At 45.0% G+C, this 10,916-nt stretch overlaps 2 protein-coding genes across 2 annotated transcripts; one reads left to right on the top strand and one right to left on the bottom strand.

Annotated features, from left to right (window-relative positions):
- Window positions 1-1,914: 1,914 nt before the first annotated feature.
- Window positions 1,915-4,934, bottom strand: LOC120689888 (actin-depolymerizing factor 2-like). The gene is made up of 3 exons (XM_039972333.1): window positions 4,688-4,934; window positions 2,927-3,192; window positions 1,915-2,343 (listed from the first exon to the last, which is right to left on the bottom strand). The coding sequence occupies exons 1-3, from the start codon at window positions 4,706-4,708 to the stop codon at window positions 2,193-2,195; spliced, it is 438 nt and encodes a 145-aa protein (XP_039828267.1). The 5' UTR covers window positions 4,709-4,934; the 3' UTR covers window positions 1,915-2,192.
- A 1,131-nt stretch (window positions 4,935-6,065) lies between these two features.
- On the top strand, window positions 6,066-10,166 carry LOC120689887 (inosine-5'-monophosphate dehydrogenase-like). Its single transcript, XM_039972332.1, has 4 exons — window positions 6,066-7,142; window positions 7,841-8,020; window positions 9,061-9,318; window positions 9,816-10,166. The coding sequence occupies exons 1-4, from the start codon at window positions 6,147-6,149 to the stop codon at window positions 9,885-9,887; spliced, it is 1,506 nt and encodes a 501-aa protein (XP_039828266.1). The 5' UTR covers window positions 6,066-6,146; the 3' UTR covers window positions 9,888-10,166.
- The last annotated feature ends 750 nt before the right edge of the window (window positions 10,167-10,916 follow it).

The following is a 10,916-nucleotide window of genomic DNA, read 5'->3' as shown; positions in this document are numbered from 1 at the left end:
TATTTCATGCCTCCTTTTCCCCAAGTTGATGTAGCAATCAGAGAAAGAGGGGTTAGGGTCTGAAGTTTTCACTTTTCAGTCACCTTCTCCTTCTATGCCCTCATCTTGCTCTATCCTAGGCTTAGGCATCAGTACGTGTAATCAACCTTACGGGGTGTGCAGTATCCTTTATTTTTTTCAGCTTTTTACAACATGTACATAGTTTGAGCAAGAGATAGGAAATATGCGTCATCTGTACTATCATCATGAGGCATAATGCTTTGGATGATTAGTACAAGTGTGCAATAGATATATCTGGCATGCACGCGTTTTGTCACAATCATTGTCAGAATATTTGCTTTGTTCCCTGATTCTTCAAGTTCTATGAGCAAAAACGAAAGGGCGGGAACCAGTGAACATGGAACTGAGCAGATGAACGCCTCAAGATTTGTTCTGATATCTTTTTAAAGGCACCTGTACCGTCACAAAAGGAGGGCATGCCAACTAGTATGACCATTTGATGAGCCAACTGTCCTGATAGCATCAATTACCGCAGCAAGTTCTCCGGAGAAGAAACATATGCTATTGAATTGGGCAATTTGAACGCACAAAACAATCCGCGAGCAGCTTGATGAGGTGAAAACATATACCTGCGTGGCGCTGGCCGCTGGCGTTTGATTCCTCCGAGGTCGGCGATCAGGAGCTAGTCGACGAGCGCGCCCCCGAATAGGTGAGTCGTTGGCCGGTCTGGCTGGGTTTTTTTTTGAGAAGGAAAATGTATTGACTTTAGCGCATTACACCGGTCCTTTCACAAACAGAACCCCAAAAAAGGAAAATTACAAAGAAGTCCAAAGCTTCTGTTCATCTTCCTCGAATCCGTTCGTCACCGCCGCCGAAGCCGCTTCCCAATCATCGTCGGGCACCAGAGCCAATCTCCACAAGATGGAGGCAGCAGAGGAGGGCTTACTTCTAGGCGAATCAGCCGAGTACACTGCCTCCCAGGCGCATCGGCCGACTCCCGTACCCATGACGCATCCTTCGATTCCACCGCCGGCAACCTGAGCAAAGCTCAGATTTTCACCAAAGATCATCTTCCTCGAGATTAACAGGGTCAACAACATCATCACTTGAAGAAGACGACGATGCGCCGGCCCTCGACTCCTGGACAGGTCTCCCTAGCCTCTCCGTTGACGTCGGAGTAGATCGCCATCGGAGAACGGAAGAGGCTGGAAGAAATTATTCCGCTGCGCCGCTGTCGCTTCCGCATCACCGGCGTCGCTAGGAAAAGCAAGCCGCGGAGGAGTGTAGCTACACTCCTCCGGCAAAATCTAACTCCACCGCCAAATATCGACGACGAGCAAATCCTAGACCTAGGTGGACTCGACTAAGACCCTACGAAGACAGACGATTTATTGAAGAGACGGACCCCCGCTCCTCGTCACCATCGGCAGCGAGGCCGGAGGCGAGGGAACAGGGGCCGCAAACGGTGGCGGCTGCGGCGTCGCCCCTCGGCTCCTTTCTTTCAAGAGAGGAAAGGATAAAGGCGTGCTGCCTGCCCCTTCTCCGGTCTGGCTGGGTTGGGTGGCAGCACCGCACCACACCACACCGCGCGCAGCGTGACGAGCAGTATGGACGCGCAGTTGCCGGCGGCGTATCGGCGTACAGCAGTGGCGAGTAGCAGACTGTCCCCAGCAGAGCTCGAGCAAAACTGCCTCACAGACAGTATCAGCCTCAAACAGGCCCCAATTTGGCTGCTGTGAAATCACACATGCGTACATGCAGATTGCAGCCATGAATTGAAAAACGGACCAAATTCCAAAACAGCGCATTGGCGTGGTTAGCACAAGTTGGCAAGTCGCTACAGGATCAGACCTAGAACCAGGCGTGGTTAGCACAAGGTGGCAAGTCGCTAACAAGATCATACCAACCAGGGCATTTCCAAACAATCCACAACCAGTACTTCCAGAGTTCCAGTAACCAGTATCATCACAACAATACCATGAGTTTGCAAATTGCTTCGTTTACAGGCTCAAGATCTCATACAGAAAGACCTTCGACAGCGCTTCACCAGCTAGAGTCACGCATCACGACTAAATCATATGCTTACATGAACTTATTAACAAATACCATGGCAGGAGCATCTTTGAATATAGAATTTGAATCTGGCTGAAGTTCCAAGGCCCTCCACAGGTCCCTTCATAGGTAAACCAGCTTCAGTGAGCCCGCTCCCTGAAGACTTCAATGTCCACCTCTGACGGGTCGGTTGCTTGGATCTCGTAGTGGAACCCATCGAGCTCATGCTTGATGCGGTCCTTGGAGGTGGAGTACAACATCTTCGCACGAATGCGGGAAGTCGACGGGGACCTGGAATAATCGTTGATTGGGTAAATGTTTCAATAAGTGAAACTAACACAAGGGCCAGAGTGGGATGCACTGAACATGAAAGAATATATTTTGAGAAGACATCACATGGTACATATTGTAACATCCAAAAGTCAATGTCAGAATTTACATAAATTAACAATTATTGCCAAGAATATTTTTTACTGTTGCACCACATGCATTGTTATTCCTCTTTGTAGGAGCTACAATTGCTAATTAGCATGGTTACCAGCAAATAGTAGTATAAAGTAGATCCAATCACAAGATCCAATCCATATTTATAATTTAAATATAAATGTTTGAAAGGAGTAAGGAATTAATAGCAACGCAAAAACAGAAGGACCTACTAAATAGTTAGCATGTTGCGGCTCACTGGGCTGTGCTCTTTGGTGCATTAGATACATCTAAATATTTTTAAACAGATTCCTAACACATGACTAACTCATTAAAGGTTTACTTGTTTAACTATTTTTCAACAGATCTACTCTTTCATTGGCATAAACACCATAGGTTAATGTAACTACTAAAGATGAAACTGAATAAAGACTGCGATTATGAAGCTCACCAGGCAATGAAAAATATCTTGCTTTTCTGCACGTTCTCCCCCGTGACGAAGTCAAAATCATACAGAGCGTATCTGCAGTCATTTTCTGGGAGGGAGGCCAAAAAGTCATCATAGCTTTCAGTAGTAGCGCCAGTCTTCTCGACAACCACCTGCTTTTGCTTTTCCTCAATTTTGAAGATAACATATCGGAATGCCTTCTTCATCTGAAGCTCAACGAATGTCTCCCTGATGTTAGGAGCAACTCCCATGCCGGAAGATGCATTTGACTGCATAGAATAATCAACACATTGATAAGAATATCAGGGGAAGAAATTGAAATACAAAACAATCTGTTTGATTTCCAATTCTTTCAACATTCAAAGCCAATATGCATTAAGGTTAACCAGAAAATAGCAGCTCAACAACATTCAAGAGGCCAGTTATATGAACTGCAGCTATAAGCCACAATTACATAAAAGTTGCAACCTTCCACAATCCACATACAGGAAACCACACAAAAACCTTGCCCACGGACCAGAGTAATAGTACAACAGTCAGAGGGTACTCAAACAAGCTTGCTTCTGCAAAATTACACATATATTGCTTCCATGCAACAGAAAAATTGTCCGGCCGCATTATCCATGAATGAAAATTGGAATTAATTATGCATAACACGTAAAGTCACTTGCACATATCATTGCACAATAATGGACAGGACAAGACCAATCAAACATGCTAATTTCATTTCAATCAATCAAAACCAATCTAGGGAAGGCCAACTGTTGTATTGTGCACGGCAAGATCAATCCCTCCCTCCCATTAACATAAAAGGTCAACTAGGATATCCAAGAAATTCTTCGGCGGAAAGTGGCATACTACAAATATCCCCACTTAGAGGAAGCAAGCATATGACTATTGCCCACCATGGCTGTCCCTCATTGAGGAAATGTCTATATGCATGTCAACACAAAAGAACGAATGGATTATAAAGTAGCCACGTTTTAATCCAGCTGTTCGAAAAGAAAAACAGTGACAATTCTACATTTTGACCACAAAACTATCAGTACTTGCAGCATTTCATTCAGGATGAAGGAACTAATTTTTTCCTTTGCAGGAATGAGCTAAGAAGATCATCCCTAACTCACAGTAGTTATTTCAAGCTATTGACTAGACTATGTACTCAGTCTCACTCCTACAGATCAACCCCATTTTGACCATGAATGTCTCACATTAAGCAATCTAGCAGAAAAACCAGCAGATATTCTCAATTCAGGTTCTGAATAAGTAGACACTTGCCAATCAGTTCACTATTTGGTTTTACAAATACATGTACATGATATAGGCAATGAAATCCATCATAGCAATCAGAACAAATAAACCGCAAGATAAACCATCTAATCAGTACTAAAAATCGACTCGTGATACTTGCAAAACAACTGATAATCGTGTTAGGATCAGACACGGCTATCGTCTACCTACAAATTGGCGCAAAGCTCTCAGCTAAACGCAAGCCTACCTTACCAGAACATCCACTACTCAAAACTCAGAACAAAAAAAATTCACTACTCAAGCCACAACCGGAAAAAGCATCAGACTAACTGCCCAGCGCTGTGCAACGCACCGCGAGGTCAGATCAAGATCTAAATCTGCATCCCTCTACGAACTCCCGCACCCACATCACGCGCGAACCAACCCCAATTCCTAGACGGATCTACACCGCAGCGCGCGCAAATCGCCACTAGCACGAGCGGATCGACGGGAGGGAGGGAGCGTGGAACTCACGTGCGACCGCATGAAGGCCATCGGATCGGAGCCGGAGGGTGGCGGTGGCGGTGGCGTTGAGCGCCCGCGCCTCTCTGCGTCGATCGCACGCAGACGGGAGGCCCAAGCAAGGCGAATGGATTATTCTTCCTCTGGCTCTGTGGCTGCGGGGGTTTTCCTTTTTCTATTTTTTTTATATATGCGAGTTGGCTGTCTGCTGGGCTGCTGGCTCTGGCTGCTGCGGATTTTGGTGTGGCTGGGGAAATTCGCCGAAGCGGCGCGCGTTTATACGCGGACGGGACGCGCGCCGCTTCGGTTCGGCCTTCGGGTGTGTGGCGGACGCGACGCGTGGGTCGCGGGAGAGCGTGACATGTGGGGCATGTGTCGTGTGGGTCCGGGATGTCGGTGAGATGATCGGGTTTGTGACGCGAGCTGGGGTGTGGGACCGTGGGCGGCGGACGGGGAGAGGTGTGGTGGGGGCTGGGCGGCGGTAGATTGGACGGCCGGGATGGGTTCGGTGGGCTGGCTGACTGGGCCGGTGGGCCCTCCAGCGGAGCCGTGATAAGCTTGGGCTCTTCTGTGATTTTGAGAGGAAGGACAAATTCGATCGAGAAAAGTTTGAATTTGGAGAGTCAGTCTTGCCCGCGTGGATGAAATGGTCATTATCGTGGCCTTCCTTGCGTTGCGTCTCAACTCTCAAAAGTAAAAAATGCGTAGATCGGGGAGGTACCGATTCCATTGCCCCTGTATTCTCATTTCTCAAAAAAAAAATTGCCCCTATCATGTCGAGATTCTTTCGAATGACGTGGAGCTTTGGTATTTACTGGAAAAGGAGAGGCACCATGTTAGAGCGTAGTGCGCGCGTGGTGCTTCATCAGCACCAACCGAGTAAAGTTCTCATTAGTTTGGGTTGTACATGGAGCTAAAGCTATTTCGAAGCTTGGCCAACCTTAGAGTGTTGGCTGTTGCCAATGTGGAATCTGAAACCGAGGTGCCCAAATTGGCCACTCAAGTTTAGACCAACACGTGCCTCTACATGTAAGCTACTCCATGAACAACACAAGAATTTTTCCTCAAGTTTTCGACATCAAACCGAAATGGTGGCCGAGCTGCTAAACTTTGACGAGACAACGAACATGACTTTCCGCAAGAGAATGTATGTATCATCAAGGCATATATTCGTGGGTCATCATCCGCAAATAGTGGTCCACATTGTCACGGCCCAGTTCGGCCCCACCTGTCGGCCCAGCAGTGATTTTGCATTCCTCTGACAGAACGGGTGCGGAAAAGGCCGGACCCACGTGTCATTGACTCATAACGCGCGTTGCTACTTGCTACCCGCCAAACAAATCCCTATCCATCGAGGAGCAGAGCACAAAAACAGCGCGCCCCGCCACGCACCTCACGACTTACTCCATTGCCACCCTCCCCGCCGCCACCGCCGCCGCCGCAGCCAAAACCCTAAAACCTACACCCACCGATGGCGGCGAGCAGCGCGGACCTCGCTGACGATGGCTTCGCTGCGCCGCGCCTCTTCTCCCAGGGCGTCTCCTACACCTACGACGACGTCATCTTCCTCCCGGGCTACATCGGCTTCCCCGCCGACGCCGTCGACCTCTCCACCCGCCTCTCCCGTCGCCTGCCTCTCTCCATCCCCTGCGTCGCGTCCCCCATGGACACCGTGTCCGAGGCAGCCATGGCCGCGGCCATGGCCTCGCTAGGCGCCGCCGCCGTAGTGCACTGCAACACCGAGCCCGACGCCCAGGCCGCCATCATCCGCGCCGCCAAGTCCCGCCGCCTCCCTTTCGTGTCATCCGTGCCCTTCTTCGCCCCGTCCTCCGCTCCGACGCTCAACGATTTTGCTGGCAATGAATACGCCATCGTTACCGAGCGCGGGGATTCGCTCTCCAGGCTCGTCGGCGTCGCTGTTGCAGCCGATGCGGCCTCTCGCGAGGTTCCTGCCCCTGTCTCGGAATACATGCGGCCCACTCCCCGCTCAGCATCCGCCTCCTTCGACTTCGAGCAAGCAGCCGCCTTCCTTGCCAACGAGGGTTTGGATTACGCCCCTCTCTTTTCCGACGACGGCGAGGTTATTGATCTGATCACCGCCAAGGATGTCGAGCGCATCCGGAGCTATCCCAAGCTAGGCAAGCCATCTCTTGGAGCGGATGGGAAGTTCGTAGTTGCAGCCTCCATTGGGACCCGTGAGGATGACAAGCGAAGGCTGGAGCAGCTAGTTAAGGCGGGGGCAAATGCTATCGTGATTGATAGTTCGCAGGGGAACTCCATTTACCAGCTTGACATGATCAAGTATGCAAAGAAGATGTATCCAGAGGTGGATTTGATCGGAGGCAATGTGGTGACAATTGCACAGGCGCAGAATTTGATTCAAGCCGGTGTGGATGGATTGCGTGTTGGAATGGGTTCTGGCTCAATTTGCACTACCCAGGAAGTTTGTGCTGTTGGAAGGGGACAGGTATATAACCATTAAAATTCTCATAAATTCTTGTTCTCTCAGTAGTCTAGTCAGATTTCTGTCAGCTTACCTATTTTAGCTTGCTGTCAAATTAGTTAGTTACCTCGGATCCTCTACCATTAGTAGGATCAGCATGTGGCACTTTTTATTTTGTAGCTCTCTGAACTGTTGGATGCTCTGAAGTTCGTTTAGATGGCTGTGACCAAGTTGGAAACTATTTTTTTTCTTACAGGATACTGTAAACATCCTGAAATGTTTGCTATATTAATCGTAGGCATCCAATTCTGATTTGATGACATCAGAGCATCTGCTGACTTTGCCTTTCTCAGATAGGCAGGGAATGTGCGATCCTTGTTTTGTATGCTTATTAGAAGACACTTATGGATACTTGGTCTAATTTTAAATTACCTTCGAGCTTTTATGAAGTATATATTAGGATATTGAAAACCGCTGGAAATTTGTATTAGGTGATGTACCCGTCCACACATATCTTTCAAGGGTATTAGATTTGTCAAGACCTGCTGCAGTGCTTTCATTTTCTTTTCGGAAGTACAATTTGGCGTGTGTGGAAATGTTCCTCCTTATTTCCTCACAGTCTTGGTAGTCTGCATATGGTATATGGTAAATTATTAATACAGACACCAAAGAAGTTGAGCACTGCTGCTTGTATTTGATGCTTCTTTGTATCGGTGCAACAGGCTACAGCAGTATATAAGGTTTCATCCTACGCCAAGGATCACAATGTACCAGTTATTGCTGATGGGGGAATTTCAAACTCTGGACATATTGTGAAGGCTCTGTCACTTGGGGCATCCACTGTTATGATGGGAAGCTTTTTAGCTGGCAGTCATGAAGCACCTGGCACTTATGAATACAAGGTATACATTTTGTATTCATATTCTTTACAATTATGGGGCAGGGTTAAAGTTCTATTATTGCTTTTGGTTTAATATGTTTACCATAAACATAAGGTTCGAGTGCCTTTTTGGCTTTGTTGTTGACTGTCAAAGTCCCTACAGCCTTGTAGAAAGTTGAGACTCGATCCATAAAGATCACATGCCATGCACATGGAAATGTTCACAGAGTGCAAATTTGTGTATACAATGACATGGTGGTACTTGGATGAATTCCTTCTAAATCTTGCATTTGTTCATGGTAACCACTTTGCTATAATATCAGTTATTTCAGGCTGCAAAGACTAAAGTAGAAATTCATTTGATAAACTGTTGAATGAAACATCAATAGCTTTTAAAATCTGGGCTTCGGATGAGGTTACTATGAACCAATAGCCGGTGGGATACTCAGTACAGTTGTATTTTTTTTTCCATGTCATTTTGTCTATTACAGTCTATGCTGACAAAGTAACCAGTTGTCTTTGTTAGTTTAATTTAGGGAGCATATCTGGTGAAAATACACCTTATAAGTCATCATTTTTATTTTTGGAACTGTTGGAACTAGTAGCGTGGATAGGTGCCTCGCAGCTAGATAACCACATTCAGTGTCTAGTAATGTTTTTGGACAAAGGCACACTTTATCACTCATTCCCTCGATTGTTGGAAATTCTGTTAGTTTGGCCTGAACCAGGAATGTTGAAAAACAGCTGTAATGTTGGATTATGGCTGCTGCATGTGGCTATGCTGTGCTACCTGATTTTGCAATGTGATATATATGGTTGCTAGGACCATGGCAACCATGGACTCCTGGAAAATAAATTAAAATTAATATCAGTTAGAACTCAATTGCATTTTGTGTGTCTATTCTTTTTTTTTTACTTTTGTATCTATCGTATAAGTAGTTTCTAAATTGGTAACTAATTTTGATCTGCTATGAATTTGTGTTATTCTATTTCCTGTACATGCAATTGCACTTACTCTTTCATAAAAATGTTGAATTATAACTCTTGAGATGTTTCTTTTAGGATGGCCGTCGAGTAAAAAAGTATAGAGGCATGGGATCTCTTGAAGCGATGACAAAGGGGAGTGATGCAAGGTACCTTGGTGATACACTGAAGCTCAAAGTTGCGCAGGGAGTTGTTGGAGCAGTAGCTGACAAAGGTTCCGTTCTGAGGTTCATTCCTTACACAATGCAAGCAGTTAAGCAAGGATTCCAAGATCTTGGCGCATCCTCACTGCAGTCAGCTCATGATCTTTTGCGATCGGAGACTCTTAGATTAGAGGTATGTTCATGCTGCACAATAGTTATCTTCCAACATGTTTTAGATTTTAATACCATTCATCTCTGATTGGAAAATTTCATCTTTTTTTATTAACAAAGAGATTGTTAAACGACTAAAGTTAATCTTTGTTACTATTATGTTTATTTCGGAACTGGCTCTGAATTCCATTAGATTTTTTAATGGTCCATATGAATTGTAGAAAGGTCAAAATGTTGGAGAAATGGGTTGGATAGGAAGAGAGTCCGAGTTATAGTGGAGGGAATTGGGAATGCTCCTCACGGAGCCTCATCTCTGGTTGGTGCTGTTTAGTTCCAGAAAGCAAACTGCCTAATTTAGCCTTTTTCCTGAAATGTTTATGGTATTTCTGTATCCATCTTTATTTCTGAAAATGTCTGAAAATGACCGAAAGTTGAGCACCTACCTAAGAGGTGGAAATGAAAACATTTTTTTCCATTCTTCTACTGATAGCAGAACTGATTTGATCTTGTCCTTGCCAGGTGAGGACCGGCGCAGCCCAGGTTGAAGGAGGAATCCATGGGCTGGTCTCATATGAGAAGAAGGCATTCTAGTTCCATAACCAAACATGGAAGAATTGGAACAGGAGTGGTTAGCTGCGCGATATGGAAGTTGACAATGCTGTTGATGATCCGACCTGGCAATCTTTAAGCTTAGCAGCTTCCCAGAAAATCCTGCCGAGTCGGGCAGCAAGTGTACCATCTATGTAGTGCGATAATAATCCTTGATCATAAAAATGGTCATATGAACTTTTAACCGAGCCCCAAATTTTGCTAAGAGGAAGACTGGTATTTCATTATTGGATCTGGTGACCACCGAACATTTTCCTGCCATTTTGAACGGAGAGTGTGTGTTGTGCCATGTACACTTAAAACTTCCTGAGTTGCAACTGAATTCGCTCAGTTTATTCAAAGCTTTTGACCAAAAATATCTAATCTTGTAAAATAGTTTTGCGAAAACAGAACTCGGAATTTAGCATGTATTGCTACAAGGGATAAGTCTATTTTACAACCTCGAACTAGTCAAGAAGTCCGTTTTTCAACCTCCAACTACGAAATCGGGTAACATAGGCCCTCGAACTGGCAAAACCGTCCGAATCACCCCCTCGGTCACTGTAGCAAGCTGTTTTGAGGGCGGTTTCGCTACAGTAACATTTTCCGAATTTCTGGAATTTCACACCTCTCAATTAAATAATAAAAAAAGCATAGTTAATATTGTCTAAAAATCATGATATTTTTTTGGGAGGTAGATAAAAAGACAAGGAATCTATTTTGGCTAGATGTGCTACAATAGACATAAAGGAATTTGAATTATAAAATTTTAAAAATAGGTAGAATTCAAAATTCCTTGAATTTTTAGGTCAGCTAAACCTATGATAAAAATGCATTAAAAATATGATAATTCATAATTTTTTATTTAGTTTAGTTAGGTACTTTTTATTGGCCAAGTTCTATAGAATATTCATAAATTAAAATTTGAGGAATCAAATTTGATTCAAATTTGAGCATTGCGAAGGAATTCAAAAACTTTCATAAAAACTTGGGCCAATAAAAAATACCTTATTAAACTAAATAAAAAATTAT

This window comes from Panicum virgatum, chromosome 9N (assembly GCF_016808335.1).
Source record: "Panicum virgatum strain AP13 chromosome 9N, P.virgatum_v5, whole genome shotgun sequence".
Lineage (NCBI taxonomy): Eukaryota > Viridiplantae > Streptophyta > Magnoliopsida > Poales > Poaceae > Panicum > Panicum virgatum.
The sequence above is the reverse complement of the archived record's forward strand: the minus strand, read 5'-3'. Positions and strand labels throughout refer to the sequence as shown.